Below are 17680 nucleotides of genomic sequence, written 5' to 3'. Positions count from 1 at the left end.
AAGTTACCAGCTGGGTGTGAATCTTTTTATTTATAATTAATATATAAAAGAAATAAAATTAGATAGTAAAATTTTAAAACTATACTGTAATTTTCATTATGTTAACAAAAACACATTGTATAAATTCATATTTATCTCAAAATTCAGATATTTTACTAGTCAAAAACAGTTTCAACTCCTAAAATTTAATATTTAGCATATTTTTCAATTTAAAATAACTTTTCTATTACTTTAGAACAGGAGTCTCCAATTTTTTTTCTGTGTAAGACCAAATGAACTGTAAAAGACAAGTCTAGGGAGCCAGATACAAAAGATCTTTGACTAACTTTAAAGAATCTTTGATTAGTTTGAATGTTATTGATAAAACATCGATAAAAAACAAGCTATATGAGCTGGATAAGTGTGCTTTGGGGCATATTTGGCCCACAAGTCATAGGTTGGAGACTTGTTTTAGAAAACAAAATAGAACATTCTAAAGTGAGAGAGATGGAAATGTCATTTTGAGGTAAAGAATATTTCTTATTTATAGTTTCTTAAACAATTATTTGACAAATCAAGAAAGTAGTAATTTCTAAAATTTGTTATAATAAAAAATTGTAATGTTACATAATGTTTTGAAATATATGTATCTATGAAAAAGTTTATTTCATATTTGAACATATTTGAAACTTTTAACATTAGAAATGTAATGGCATTCTATTTATAGAACAGTTTTTCCAATCTACAGTTCCTGATGAGGGCTAATGAAATAGTGGCCGAAAATGTTAGTATATTGAATTTCTTTGCTGGAAATTTTGCATTGAGGTGTAATTTCTTATCTACATGTACAGTTCCAGTTTTATGGTACAGTCAGTATTTATAAGTTTATTTCATTCAATTTGCAACAAGCACTTTGGTCATATATAAAGGCAGTTTCACACATGGTATTTGCCAATTACCAAGTAAATACCTTTTATCAAAGTATTTGCTGAAGTGTTTGTAAAGTGATAAGCATGTATGTAAACACTATTAATTGCCAAACATCAGTTACAGATATTACAAATGTTTGTCCAAGATTTGTCCTATTTGATTCAGTACAATATACCAACAAGGAATGGGAAACTGCAAATACTAAATATCCACACTAATTGGTATTTGCCAAATGTCTGCTCATCATTCAGCAAATACTGTGGAGTCAGTTTAATATTAATGAGTACTGACTTATTTCATAAATATCAGCTATTTTCATAAGTAAATTCTTGGGTTACAAAACTAGATTTTTTCAATTTAAAATACTAATGACAAAAAGTCTCTTTTGGAAACTTATTTATTAATGAAAATTATGTGGATAAATTCTCAAAGTTTCCATAGACACCAACTTGCTAGTCAAATATACCATCCAAGGATTTCTGCCACAGAAATGGATCTAACTAATGGAATCTTCTATTTATAGCATTGGAAATAGATAACTCTTTTCTAGAAAAGTTTACAGTACTAAATAAATTTATCATAAAATAAAACTAGTTAAATTACTTATAGATATTAAAAACATAGCTCATATTTATATGATTATTAACATTGCCTGATTTCTTAAGGACTACACATCTGAAAAGGCACAACCCTTGAGAACAGGCTAAATTACTATAACAGGGAGTTAATCTATTGACTAGAAAGATCGAACACATTGCCCTTCCTTCATTTTAGGGAGAGGTTTATCATCTCCAAAACAACAGCACCAAAATAAGCCTGCATCTGAAAACAAACCCATAAACTTGCTTTTGGAAGGTGCTTATTTAAAAAATGATCCAATTAATTTATCTTTAATAAACACATTTCATGAAAACTTTTATACAAAATTATTTACAGAATAATTATTATAGTTTGTAAAAGAGTAAAAACTAATCAACTGAATTTTTAGATTTTTAAAACGTTTGGTTATTTTTTTTATTCAAAATGGTACAGGTATACCTCGCCTTACATCGGTAATAGGTTTCAGGAGAGGCGACTTAAGTCAAAAAATGACGTAAGTCAAATTTACTTCTCTCCGAATTTACTTGTCACTAGGCTAAACCACAAATAACCATTCCCAGTTTTGTATTTTATTTATAAATGAATTTTTAATAATATATGGTTAATAAGAATCTATTTTAAGCTTACAAACAAATAAATTTTAGTTTTTAATATAGTACAGAAAAAAGTAATCTAAATTTACAAATTCACATACGTACAGTACATACTTGTAAATGTACAGTATATGTTTACAATTTGGCAATGTTTACAGTACATCATGGACTATTTATTTGTGAATGTGGTTTGCTCTAAGACATTATAAAATATGATGATTTTGTAAGGTTAAATAACATATATAGTTATTAAAATTATCTTGCGACAGTAGAAAATAAACTAATTTATATTAAATTTACCAATATCAAGCGGCGCTGACAATGATGTCAAACGGTAGATATTGGAGCTACCATGGAAAACACCAATATTGAGCACTTAAAGACCGCTAAATAAGATGACAACAGAGATGTTTTCATGTTTTGTTCTCTAGGATTTATGATGATTATATTAACATTTACTGTAAATTTACATATTTTAATATGATTTTGTGTGCTTTAATGCTTTTATAGTGATATTATGACTTCAATATTTGTGGCGGATGGACATAAAGACAATAAAATGACTTAAACTTGATTTTTATTTTTCCATATATTTTTTGACAAATGACGTATAATCGAGAATGACATAACTCGAGATATACCTGTATTATTAGTTGAAAATTTTGTAAACCAATACACATTTAGATTAGTAAAATTACATATGCAATAATTCTTTAATATCAAATTCATATTATTGGCTTGAAGATTTAATATTTAGTTTATTATAAGTCAAACATTGGAATATAATTAAATTCTAATGTTTGTTACATGTTCTGAAATTGGAATATGTAAATTCAACAAAAATAATCATTGTTACAAAATTTAAATACAGTGCAGTATATGCATATAAATTCTTACTATAAATAATAAAATACATCAGTTTAGTGTGAATTAATATACAAAGAAAAAATGACAAGATCTGGGTGAGTATTTTGTCTTAAATTAATATTCAAAATTTAAATCTTGTTCATTTTCTTGCAATTAATTTATTTGTAAGTATAAAATTATTTTCAAAAATTTTTAGTTTCAATAAATTTAATAGTACCTGGTTATTTCTGTTGAATTTGTTGTGGTTTAAGTTATCAGTTGCTAAGTGAAATGTTGAATCTTAAAAAATTCTACCTTTTCACAACTTATAAATACAGAATTATATAAAACATTAATATAAAAGTAAGAAATTATTTTTATTGCAAATAGTAAAAATTATGATTTGTTACTACATAAAACATTTCATTTCATGTTGTAAGCATAGAGAGATGTTTAAATATTTTCATTTTACCTTCTATGTTTAAATGTGTTTTTATATATTAATAATATATTTATTATTGTATTGATATATATTAATATATAATATATTTATATATTTTTAAACAATGACTATTTGAGAGAGAGAACAAATTACATAATAAACATTTTTTATACTTTCTAGAAAAACATTTAAAATTCATTAGATGTCTGTAACAGTTTTTCCCCCTCAATTTCATAAATATTTACTACATAAAATGACACTGAAACTTTATTATTATAAGTTTTTATTGTAGTAAATAATCAAAACAAGATTTTCTAAATTATGTGTTTAGTGTCCATCATGGAAAGTAGAAGAAATGCAAATAGTTTCATTAAAATTAAAACAATAAGATGTATGGACAGAAAAGAAATTTGAATATTATAAATTGTGAAAAGGTAGTCTCTGTATAATATATGGTATTAAATAAATCATAAAAAGAATAATTAATAAGAAAAAATTAATTAACTAAAAAATAAGTATATAAAAATATTTAATTAAAATCAATTATAAAAAAAATAATTTATTTACATATTTATTTTTTTTAATTAACAAAATAAAATTATTATTTTATAATGAAACAGCAATAAATATTTAGAACTGAAATGTTTATTCTTATAAATAGCATACAAGTAATACCCAATATTTATAAAACATATTCAACCAAATATAGAAATCAAGAGTCACTTTAAAAAAAATATGGTACACTTGGCCTTCAATGAAATCCAAATCAGTCATTTTATTTGGATATTGTCCAATTTTCACTATAGTGAGGATCTAGAAAACATTCCTCATTGAATTTTCATCATCATCATAATAAAATTAATTATAATTCAAATTTTATTTTACATAAATAAATTTTGTTTCATAGTTGGCTAATTTTGAATATCTGTAGTTAAAACAAAATTTGTTATTTAAAAAAAAAAAAAAAATGTAATGAGAAAGCAAGCTAGAAGTATCTAAAATTATATATTAACTACTTCAATACAAATTAAAATTAGATGGCACACATGCCAATTTATATGACAATCATGTAACATTAAGCATTAGAATTTTTAAAACTATCCAAAATTTAAATTCTATCCTACAAAACATGGTTCTTGATAATGTTAAATTTCCAATACTGTCAAGAAGTAGCATTTATTCTGGTTGAGTGTAGAAAGATCTCCAAATCATAACATTTATAGATGACTACTGTGATGAGATATCACATTACAATGCAAATGCTTAGCATGCACAAATTACTTGAACAGATATAACTTAACAACACAAAAAGCTTGCACACAACACATACAAAAAATTATATATATAAAACATTGCCATCAGTTATATTTATTTATATGATTTTAGGATTAAATTCACAATTTATGAGCAATTATTCCTAATTAAGGAACACTTTTGCTTAAATAAAATTTTCTGCAGACAATGTAATTTCCAAAAGTTTAACCATTTCAGAAATTACATCATAGCTTCAGTTTCAGAAATTTTAGCACCATGCAAGAGAAAAAGGTTTATACCCTATTTCCAATTAGAAAGACCTTTAAGTTGTAACTGCATATAAAAAAATAATATTGTGAACAATTGCTTTAAGTTAAATATTTCTCAAAAAAAATTTGATAGGTAATGTTTTATAAGACTCAATGTTGCTGAAATAAATACAGAAAAACAATCTTAACTATTAATGCTTTTCATATTAATGATTTTTCATGCTAATCATTAATATCATATTCATAGCAAGTAAGTTTATACTATTTCTAAATACTAAAAACCTTCAAAACAGTACAATGCAAAAATCTATTATCTTAAACAATATCATAAAACTTGTTAATATTAATGACCTTTAACTTAATATAATGTATGTATTAGAAATATTTCCTGTTAGTTTTATGTGCAACAGACAAATAATCATGAAAAACACACTTATTCGATGCAAAGTTTTGAAAAAATACATACATAATACTATGTTTAATATTAAGAAAAGTTCATTCTTTTTAAAAATATTAGCTTAACATTGAAAAATACTAAGTACATAGTCATAAAATTAAAAAATTAAAATAAAGCTTTTTGCTTCATTAAAATGCAAAATTTTATTGGAAAAATTAGGTATAAAATTTTAAAAACTTATGTAAATTATTATTTTAAATTTAAGAGAAGAAAATCTCCAGTCCTAAATAACAATGAAAAAGTGATTTCAAAATAGAAAGAAATTTTCTATTATTAAAATTAATAAATTCACTTGATAAAAACTATTTTCATCAGAATTCTCTCATAAGTTTATTTACATTATTTTTATGCATTTATTTTACATATCCTCATTAAATCATTTGAGTGAAAAGTAAGTTCTCAGTCTTGTATAATGCTTTAGAACAACATTTGTAAAAACGTTAAAGATTAAAAACATCATTGAGTTCTAGAAAAAACTGAAAAATTATTCACTAAATTTATTTTATATTATCATATATTAGAAATAATAATATATACATGTAAATTTTCATTTCTTATTTTAAAATACCTTTTCAGTGCATGCCTACTACTAGGATGTATTGTTTCTTCCACTGGAGTATCTTGCATCATTGAACTGTACATGTTAATAGCAACAAAGAAAAAACAGAGTAATAATGGACCAAATAATGCTCCTTCAAATCCCAAACAAAATACTCCTCCAGCAATTGCTAAACCAGTAATATAAGGATGTCCACCACTAAAAAAAATTAAATTATAAATGTAAAGCAAAGTTTTGTAAAAGTTTGAAACATTTCATATTTTATTTTAATTATTAGATTAATAGTAGCAAGACTTACTATAGTTAAATTTTCAATTTATAACTTGAATATACAGTAACACCCCGACTTGCGCGAACCCAGAGTTACGTGATTTTCAAATCTTGTTGATTCGCTTTTGTTTGAGCGTCACGCAACTCTTGATTACTCACTCCCCCACACTATTGTTTAGCTTACACGTTCAGACGTGCTGCATGGAATCAACACATAGCTACAATTTATTTTGTGTTATTTATTTCTGTGTTTGTTATATCTACGGAGACTTGAGAGACTCTATGTGGTGATTTCTTGTAACCGTGAATGAATGAAAAGACAAGATAAGATTAACGAGAACATTTATTAGCTTACATACATCCGATTTGGATTTTTCACAAATTGTGAAATTATACCCCAACTTACACGAATTCGACTTAAGCAATTATCACTCGGGCCCACCTATCGCATAAGTTTGGAGTATTACTGTATAAAATAATGAATAAATAATAGCAATAGTAAGCAAGTAGAAATTTCATAATTTTAACCTTGATGCCTTTTTTGTTATGAATCAATTTTAATATAAAAAAATTGTTAACTTTTCAAAAGTTTGACACTTTTATAAAAGAACTTTTTTTAAAAAAATAGAATAATGTTAACCTTAACTAGAATGAAAGCAAGTTGAATTTTTTTACTTCAATGCAATGTGTTTCTGATGACTATTTATCATGTGAAGTTACCAGCTGGGTGTGAATCATTATAACATAAGTTAAAGACTATGTTTAAAAAAGCAAATCAAAACATCAGACATCAAATGTAGTCTAAGCACCATCAATTTACTCAACATGAAGATGAAATGCACTCCAAAGATACTGAATTATTGAAAGAAGTAAACAGGAAAGTAAATGATTTAGAAAAAAGTCTCAGCATCTTTACATAAGAAATACATCAAGAAATTGAGATGAATTTTTATGTGACAGTTCCTTCGGCAGAAATGGATTGATGTGATTTCTCTAATTTGTTGGGATGATATCTCCCCTCCCAGTTATTTGATGGAGGTAATTAAAAATGGACCAATGTATGTGGTCCAATAAAGTGTCTAGAAGTGCTGATAGTAATAGTTACAAATATAGAAAAGGTATGTAATAAAATGAAAGAAACCCACAAGGAGATGTAAAGATGAAAAGTGTTCTTCTCAGTACAAAATGCAAGAGTAGAAGAAGATGATAGGCTTTTTTGGAATAAAATTAGAGCCAGTAGAAGATGGCTCATTGATAATGACAGTCTTAATAAAGGTGGACAAAACCAAAGCCTTTGTGTTAACGAAAAAAGAGACCTATTGATATAAGACTCAGCTAGAGGATTATATTAGCACAACAAATTGTCATAAGGTAAGTGATGATTACAGAGACAAATTGCAGAATAGTATGGTCAGGTTTATGCACACTGCCTTAGCGAAACATTTACATTTAGAGACTTCAGTAATATCCCCAGATACACCTAGATAAATAATCTATTTGCAAAAGCATACAAACCAGGAAACAATTCAGACCTAAAGTTAGGCTCATCACTTAGAATGCAAGATGCATGAAATATTGGTCACGCATTTGCAAAGTTATGAATTTACCTGTGACGATCCACAAAAACTAGTTGATGATAAATATACCACAGTATTAGATTTTAAGTTGCTTTATCCCTCCATATATATACTTTTACTTTTAGTACAGATAGATGGCTGTCCTTAGACTTAGCCCAAAAGGAGGAGTGGAAAGAGGAAGGTGAAGGTTGGGGGAGGATATGAAGAGTGGGAATGGAAGTGGAATTGGAAGTGGGGATGGTTGTGATAGGAAGGATAAGAGGAGTTGGGACCCTGCTGATGCCTTCCTTGTATTGCCTTATTTTAACAATTAAAATACAAAAATACAAAATACATACAACAGAGTGCCATTCTGGCCGATGATCAAGTAAACAATGGTTATACACTTAAGACTATATACAATGATATATTTTTGCCTACATTTGTTTTTTGCCTACACTGAGTGCCATTTTGGCTTAATGATAGTTGAGAAGTCCTGTTGGGGTCTTGCACTTAGGGTTGGAAGAACATCCATTATGTTGTCAGGTTGCTTTGCCAAGTGTTAAAAACTTTACAGTTCCATATGAAGTTGTGGAACATGTTAAACGTTTCTTTAGATTCACACAGAAAGTCTGGTCTAGGCGGCCAGTTTTGATCATGTAGGGCACAATGTTGGTACAGAGGCTGCCACACACTATCTTGGGTGGGGCAGTCCCACAGAATGTGAAATAACTCACCAGTTGAGTCATTGTTGCACTCGCACTTGTTACGCTTCTTGAATCTGTGGAGATAGCTTGGTATGTTGCCATGCCCTGTGAGGGTTTGTGTTAGCTCGTAAATGGGAATGATGAAATTATACTGCTGACATTTGTGGATGGATGAGAGAAACTTGTAAGTAGTTCTTCCTGTGTTGGAAGATTCCCACTCCTCCTGCCAGTTATCAAGTTTCCTCTTGCTTATATATTATTAACATAGGTAGGAGATATTCTGCTGAAGGCATAGTTAGCATTGAATGTAGCCGCCCCTTTTTGCCAGATTATTTGCTTCCTTGTTGCCCCTGATTCCAGTATGGCCAGGGACCCAGTAAAAGGTGATGTTCTTGCATTTATTAAGGTTATGGGCAAGATGGTTCATTCTGGCTCCATTGAAAGTGATTTTGCCTTTATAATTGAGGATATTTAGAACGTATTTATTATCTGTGTTAATATTTATACTTCTGTTATAATTTTTCTGATTTGCAGTGACATGAATGAGGGTTCTGAGCATTGCCCAGAGATCTACTTGGTTGATCGAACAGTATGGGTGAAGTCTAGAGTATTCTTGATGTTTGATGTGGGTTAAGTTGCTGTTATAAATAATGAATGCTGCTCCGGTGCTGATGTTACTTTTTGAGCTGTCAGTAAAGGTGTTCCAGCCGCCCTTAACAGTTTCTCTGTTACTATAGTTGATGTTTAGCTTGCCAATGTCAGCCAGGTGATGGTCAGCGCCCAGCCATGTGAGATAGTTATCGAGTTTAAATTGCTTTATTTTTTGTATAAGATCCTGACTGTCCAATGGATAGATTTTTTTACAGGTGGTATCTTGTGTCTCTTGGTCAGAGTTTAAGCCAAAATTAGTATTATTTATTTGCCAGGTCCATACTAGCTTTTTGATCTTCAGGTGAATTGGTGTTATGTTGGCAATTATTAGCAGTGCATCCGTGGGTGCAGTGCGATAGGTACTGCATATTCTTAATGCCATACCCCTTTGAATAGAGAGTAATTTCCTTCTATTGTGCACCAACCTTGCCTTCTTCCCCAAATCTGTGCTGCGTATAGCAGTGCTGGCTCAATAGCACCTTTATAAATGAGATTGATGTTCCTACTGCCAATCCCCCAAGTGTTGCGGGCTATATGATGGATGGTGTTGACACGTTGGCATATCTATATATATAACCCATTCATTTCGTGTCCGTCCCGTAACCGTTTCATAACGGACACTAGAGGCACCCCTATCGTGTGTCATATTTCAAACATTCAAATTAAAATTTTAATTCTTATTTAAATTAACAATATGAATTATTATTATTCATTTGGCCAATAAATTATTATTTGGTCAATATAACAATATAACCCATTCATTATATTTGTAATAGGAATTTATTATTGTCACGGAATGCATATAATGTTAACTAGGGGACGAGTAACGAAAAACCAGATAGGTTTGAATCACTACGTAAAACGATAAAGTTTGAAATAGTTAATTAATTAATTAAGGTAATATAAGGTAAAATTGAGGTTTACAAGCGAAGGTAAATAAACAAATTAAACTATTTTAAAGTATTTATAGAATGTTTAATAGATACAAATATAGATCCGTATGACGCGATTGGGACGGTAAGATTTACCCTCCGAATAAAGGGAATGGCGACCCCCCTCTGTGCGAACAATAAATGTCTAATGAACCATCCCCGTACGCGCAACCCTTCCCGAGATATAGCCCTCTGAAAATTATTCTACGGGTCACGTGACCGCCTGTTTGTCAGAATTTACCCTGCGAATGAGCGGGTCGGCGACCCCCCTGAGTGTGGGCGAGCGCGCGTTAATTTTTTTTCGCGCAGTAGGCTCCCTTTTGACCACGATGTCACGTGACCGGAAATGACGTAGGCGAATTTTTACGGGCTTATATCTCGCGAAGGGTCGCGAGTAGGGGTATGGCTCCTTTGACTTTATTGTTCGCACAGAGGGGCTACATTTTGGAGGGTTGCCACCCCTTCATTCGGAGGGTAAATCTTACCATTGGGACTTTAACGGAACTGTAGAGCATACTGATAGGAACAAAAAAGTCAAAGGAACTGTGCCTCATGAAAATTTGTAAATAACGCCCACTAGGGGGCGTCCCGGGCTACTAGTCTTACATAGTTCCTCGATGTGAAACTTCCAACTCAGTGTTGGATCAATGTATACACAAAGGTATTTTAGATGTGATGTGATTTTGATCTTATGGTTGTCAATGTATAGCCATAAGGGTTGCTGTAGCTGCTTTCTATTAGCTTTTCTGGTACAGACCAGTGCTTCACATTTATCATAGTTGATGGGTAATTTATTGGTCTTACTTCAGGTAAGAATCTTTCGTAAAGTCTCATTTGCTTTGAGTTGTAGGATGTCACGATTCTGGTCCCTTATGAGTAGAAGCATATCATCGGCAAAGCCCTGTATTTTCATGTTCTTTTCTTCCATGGGGATAATGCTTAATAAAGTGTCATAGACCAGGTTCCATATACCTGGCCCACAGTGGGAACCGTGCATACAACCTCTATTTATGTCTTTGATTATTTGGAAGGTGTCAGTGAAAAACCCTACTTTCCTATCACTCAGGTAGCTGCTCATTAACTTGATGATGTTGGTCAGGCAGTCTACTCTCTGTAACCTGTCCATGACAGTCGGCCACCAAAGATGGTTGAATGCCTTACGAAAATCCATGCTGATGAAAGGGCATGATTATCTTGTTTCCATGCTTCCCTGATAAAGTTTTTAACATTTTGTATGGCTTTTACTGTGGACTTGCCCTTTCTGAATCCATATTGGTTTTCATGCATGTTGTTGGTCTTACTCAAGTGCCAATTCAGTCTCCCAATGATCATTCCATCAAAGGCTTTGCCGAGCACAGAGAGAAGGCTTATAGGGCAGTAATCTTTCTCAATCGTAGGGTTGGGTGTCTTTACATTTGCTATTTTCCATTGGTTTGGGAAATAAGCATTATTGAGACAGGCATTGAAGAGAATAGCAAAGGCTATGGGAACCTCTTGGAAAGCATATTTAAGCATCTCTGCAGTTGTGCTGTCAATTCCAGGAGATTTCTTATTGGCCAGGGAATCTATAGCCCTTTCCACTTCTCAGAAGGAAAACCATCTATCCATCGAGTTGCCTGTGTATGTAGTATTTTTCTCCTTGTACAATTTGTGGATGTCTTGGTCTTCCTCCTGATTGTCAACAGGGAAGTGGAAGTCTAGGAGCTTTTTGATGTTGGTATTTATGTCGTATTTGCCTGTAGTTTTATCTTTGTCAATTATGCGAGGGATGGCAGCCTTCTCACTGTCCTTGTATACTGTGCGGTAAGGCTGAGACCAAAGATCCCTTGCAATGCTGCAGAATTCTCTCCATGCTTTTGTTCTAGAAATAATTAATTAATTTCTTATATTTGTGGAGTTCCTCTCTGTAAAGTATGCTTTTTCTTTCTTTTACTTCTGTGTTCTGTTCCCTGGACCATGCTCTCCTGAGTTTCCTAATTTTATGCTTTTCCCCTTCTAGTTCATCAGTCCACCAGTGAGTGCGATACTGGTTCCTCACTCTGTTAGAGGTGGAAAGTTGTAAGGCCTTTGCCATTGAGATCATGATGTAGTCAACGTATTTGTCAATGTCCTCTTTATTTCTCATATCTTTGTGATGATAAGTGTGCTAGTTCTCTGCAAACTAGAGTCTATATTTCAGTTAGTGATCCTCTTGCTGTATTTGTTACTATTGTCACTGGTAGTATTGTGATGTTGCACTTTACTGACCGTGGTGAGAACATATCTATGTTCACTAGCTGATAGTGATCATAGATAGTGTTTTGCAGTTCTCAATGATGCTGCCAACAGTCATAGGTGCCAGACATACGTCTGTCCAGCCCCTGGCCCTTGTTGTGAAGAAAGTTGGTATGTCAGATGTGTTAAGAGAGCTACAATCATGCTCGTGCATTAGATCCATGAGGAGCCTGCCTCTATTGTCTTCATCCTCGTGGAACCAGACAGGGGATTTGCCATTAGTCCCCTGCAACAATATATTTATAGTCCCTTAGCATGTTCATGTACCAAGTTCCTCTATACACTCCTTGTCAGTGTCATAGGGGAAGAAATATACGCCGACTAGATAATCAATGGGGCCTTGGTTGATTGCCACTGTTGTCAGTCTGTTTGAGCTCAATTCCTGCAGCATTGACACATCCATATTATTGTTCCTTATTACAATCCCACACTTAGGTCTTTGATTGACATAACATTTATTAAGGATTTGCCAGGGTCCAAACCTGACAATGCAGTCCTGGATGGTATATGGTTCTTGAATAAGAAATCACATCAACATCTAAGTCGTTGGCCATTTTAACGACCATGGAAGAGGCAGCCTGGCTCTTCTGGGTATTTATTTGAAGGAACTTTAGGTTTGTATTAGCCATGATTCAGGAGTTTAGCAGCAAGTTATTCATAGCAGTCATAGATTATTCGTAAGTCGTTTGTCTCATGGGAGTTTCTTGTAACCCTTTAATATGGGACAGGTGGACAGGTAGCTGAGAATGTGTTGTGATCAGTTCAATATTTCTTCTCTTCCTGTTGTTTTTTTATTTACCTTTGTGCAGTTTATGCACTTCGGCTCTTTTCTGTGTTCACACTCTTTATATTTGTGTTTTTTGGTGCAGTGACTGCACCTCTCTTTCGTATCACAATTTCACGCCATATGGCTGAATCTTGTGCAGCAGAAACACCTTAGTACCAGTAAGAAATCATCCACAACCAAGGTTCACCATTCATAGCATACTCGTTTCATATTTATTAGAAGATTTCTGACTGCTGGTGTTACTGTGATGACGACGTGTCTACAATCATCTTTTGTCTTAGAATTCATGGCTTGGGATACCTCCATTTCATGACAGAAAGCTTCTTCAGTGAATTTGGTGCTTATCTCTTCATTCTGTTTGTACAACTTACATAGCAGTTCTCGTCAGTCTTCTTCTTTGGGTAGATTTAACAGAATCAATTTGGGGTTCCTCCTTTTCTGTTTGAGGATCCTCACCTTTTCATTGACCGGTAATGTTTCTATTGCATCTTTTAGGCTTTTGTAATCTTTTTCGATGCTAACTTTGATTTTAACACTGCCATTTGCCAAAGAGGATATGCCTCTAACTCCTATATTTAGAGTAGAGGTGTCCAAATTTTCCTGAATGGCATTTAAGACCTCTTTGGGGCACATTCGTTCTCCATTGGCTGCCTCAACTGGTTCTATTATAAGCTCCTACTGTTTGTTGGTCTTTCCTTCTTTATTAATAGTTTCGTTGATGATTTTTGTAGCCTGGCTACCACTAATGATATCCTGCCGAGCCACCTCAGCGTAGGAGTTATCAGTCAGTTTCTCCTGGGCCCTCAGGGCCAGCACCATACCAAACAAGCTGTTCGCAGCGGTGTGCATGTTCATAGCAGCCTGGCGAGCATTTTTCCTATTATGTATCAAGACAGATCCATGAGAGATTGCTGGAATGGCTTCCGTTATTGTAAGTAGTCCTTGTGAGATGACTTCAAGTAAGTCTTTTTCTGGTAGATCCATCACCAGAGTGGACAAGGAGATAGAAAATGGCACAATAGTACACTATAAACACAACCAAAACACCGATCACAGTAAAAACAGCCCACCTAATCCACACAGAATAATGTGGGCCCAAAGGTAACAGAAGAACCAAGAATGGTTCAAGTCCGTACACAAGAACCCACAAAAATGTTAAAACTGATACTGAACCAAACGGCCAGATTAGGGCTCCCTCCATATATATATATATAGAACCATGTTTTTGTGTATTAAGAGATTTTTTTATTAAATGAAGTAGGATTGGGCAGGCTGCATCATAAAGATACAGGTATACCTTGACTTACATCGTTTCGAGTTATGTCGTTTGTCAAAAAAGTATATGGAAAAATAAAAATCAAATTTAAGTCATTTTATTCGACTTTACGTCTGTCCGCCACAAATATTGAAGTCGTAATATCACTAGAAAAATGTTTAAAGCACACAAAATCATATTAAAATATATACATTTACAAGTATGTACTGTACTTACAGTACATGCATTCATAAATTTAGATTACTTTTTTTCTGTACTATATTAAAAACTAAAATTTATTTGTTTGTAAGCTTAAAATAGATCCTTATTAACCATACATTATTAAAAATGCGATCCTTATTAACCATACATTATTAAAAATGCATTAATAAATAAAATACAGAACCGGAATTGGCAATTTATGGTTTAGCCTAGTGACAAGTAGATTTGGAGACAAGTAAATTTGACTTACGTCATTTTTCAACTTAAGCCATTCTCCTGGAACCAATTACCAACGTAAGGCGAGGTATACCTGTATTTTAAAAATAGCACAAAATTTTATGTTATACATTGTTTTTTAAATTCAACAACAGTATGTACTGTACATACAACAATGGGATGTACTGTACTGTACATACACCAATGGGATGTACTGTACTGTACATACACCAATGGGATGTACTGTACTGTACATACACCAATGGGATGTACTGATAGGTAGACCCCTTTCAGGGGACCTATGTGACTTGGTCATGTGTAATTTAGAAAACAGAATAATGCCAGAATTCACCCAAAACATAGCATTATATAATAGACACACAGATGATATTCTCATTATTTGGCAAAAAAACCCAGATATAAACCTTTTTTAAACAGAATTAACATGAATCTGTATAATCTTACTCTGAAATTGGAACAGCATAACATATCCATCCATTTTTTTGGATATTAGAATTGAATTTAAGGAAGGGGGCATGTGTATCACCAATGTGTATTATAAACCTGAATACATTCATTTATTCATTCCAGCTCACTCAAATGATCCATTTAGATATAAAATAGCTGCATTTAGATTGTTCATTAGGACGACGTTTACCTATTGCACCAATATTGATACATATGATCATAGAGCTTAAGCACATAAGAAGAATAGTAATAGCACATGGGTACTCGATAAAACTTATAGAACGTTTAGCAGAAAAATATATATGACAAGATACCACCCCAGTGCCCAAAACATACCCAGCTGAGTCTAGAAACATAGTGATGGAATATGACAAGAGGCTGAAACCAATATATGAAGAAATTATACATAATGGAAGAATGGAACTGGCATACAAGAGGGGCAGCACCAAATACTAAAACCAAACCTGCAAAATGATAAAGATATTACAGATAGGACCAGAGCTCCTGGAATTTATAGCATACCATTAAAAGATAACAGATTTGACCAGGTTTTAATTTATGTAGGAGTAACAAATAGATCTCTCAAAAGCAGGATTAAATAACACAGATATGATATTGAGAGAGAGAGACAAACAGTCCATCTATGCCTCAGAACCAGGAATTGAAGCTGAATTGAAGCAAGCAGCATTGATTAAAGTGTTTTAGTAGAGAAAAAACAATTTTTAGAGATGTTAGAGACATTTAAAACAGCCTCAAGGAGAGAGTGCATTAATATACAGAATGCAGATACATACATTATCATGTACTTGGAAAGGTTTTTATAATAACCCCAACTTTATTATTATTAATAATTACAAAACTGCAAAATAGTTTAATTTTGAGGGTAGAGATGAATTTTATATAAAATTATAAATGCCAATAATGAGTAAAATCTTCATTAAGTCCAACTCTACTTGAGTTACAAAATGTGATCCCTTTCTATCTTCCCACTCCTTGATCTAAAACCACCAAAATTTAATAGTATCAATGCCCTTTATACACAAGCTACCACACTAAATTTTGTTTCTTAATCATTACCCCATCCTGAGATATTAAACGAAATAGACACCAACACACTTTTTTTTGCCATTTTTGGATTTATGAGGTCTCAAAATGCAGAGATTTGCAAAAAATGCAGAGGATCAAACTTGATCCTCTGCATTTTTTGCAAATCTCTGCATCTTACATGGTACCAATATTTTCTCATGTTATATCATAAGCTGAGAAATTAAAACACTGTTTTTATTTATTATTCATCAATAAATCCTGTAATCCTGTTATTAAATTATACTTCAAAAAGAAAAATTTGTCAATGTTAGACTGCACTCTCAAATTTACATTGCATAACTAACATTTTTAAGACCTCAAGTCATGTAATAACAAAGTTTTAACATGCAACAAGAGAAAGACGATATGGGCGTTGCAATTTAAGTATTTCATTAAACATTTAATTAACAAAGTAGCATGTGACAGTTTGGCATCACAAAAATATCATTGCCTATAAGTGAAAGTGAGAAACTAATTATATTGCAGAAAAAATGAGAAACTGAATTATATTGCCAAAATAGTTGAGAAATGACTAATTTAAAAATAGTGAGAATAGTGATCCATTCCTAGGACTACATTTATCAATTAATAATCTCATAGTTATTGATCTAGCTATGCAGTATTCAAATAATCAGTGAATTTTAAATACATACATCATTTCTATTCTTATTATTGGGAATAACTTAATGCTTTCAATATTAATGTGCTTTTAATGAAAGTACAGTACTTAGTAAAGATGTGATTTCCTTCTTGAAAATTATATCTTAATATGGATTTATAAACAGGAAATTAAAAAACAAACAAAACAAACATTATAGATGAAAAATTAACAAATTGACAGTATTATTGTAACAAATGAACATTTGCAACTTATGTATTAAATTGCTGTAAAATTTTAATTGTAATAATAATTAAAAATCTAATTTTTAAGAGCATTTAATATATATTTCAGCTCTATTATTTCAGGATTTTCATTATATAATTATTTTTATAAACATACCCTTTAATTTCACTATAAATAGCACTATCAACAAATGATGTGGGAAGTAATTGAAATGTCAGCATTAAACCAGCTATTGCAACTCTTCCTTGTACAAGCCATAATTCAAGAACTGCAGGTAAACAGGCCCAATATGCTCCTAAAAATGGCACTGCTCCAAATAAAGCTGCTAAAACTAAAAAATAAAAATTGATTTTAATACATATACATGCAAAAATAGAATAAGTTAATTACATTTATTAAGTTGAATGATAATGCTTATATTTTTTGTTATATATATTAATTTTATATTTAAAACAAAAAAATTATATATATATATATATATTA

General features: G+C 31.7%; 1 protein-coding gene across 1 annotated transcript in view; it reads right to left on the bottom strand.

Moving 5' to 3' along the window:
• LOC111642300 (transmembrane protein 245-like) overlaps window positions 1-17680 on the bottom strand; it is a gene marked incomplete at its 5' end in the record, with an annotated part of 67921 nt that overhangs the window by 14982 nt on the left and 35259 nt on the right. Inside the window, 2 exons of the mRNA XM_023388634.1 lie at window positions 5939-6127; window positions 17354-17528. Coding sequence (XP_023244402.1) covers window positions 5939-6127; window positions 17354-17528 — 364 coding nt within the window. The remainder of the gene's footprint in view (window positions 1-5938; window positions 6128-17353; window positions 17529-17680) is intronic.

Source organism: Centruroides sculpturatus, unplaced genomic scaffold (assembly GCF_000671375.1).
Source record: "Centruroides sculpturatus isolate CEXI.00-Female unplaced genomic scaffold, Cexi_2.0 scaffold1480, whole genome shotgun sequence".
In the NCBI taxonomy this organism is placed as follows: Eukaryota; Metazoa; Arthropoda; class Arachnida; order Scorpiones; family Buthidae; genus Centruroides; species Centruroides sculpturatus.
The sequence above is the reverse complement of the archived record's forward strand: the minus strand, read 5'-3'. Positions and strand labels throughout refer to the sequence as shown.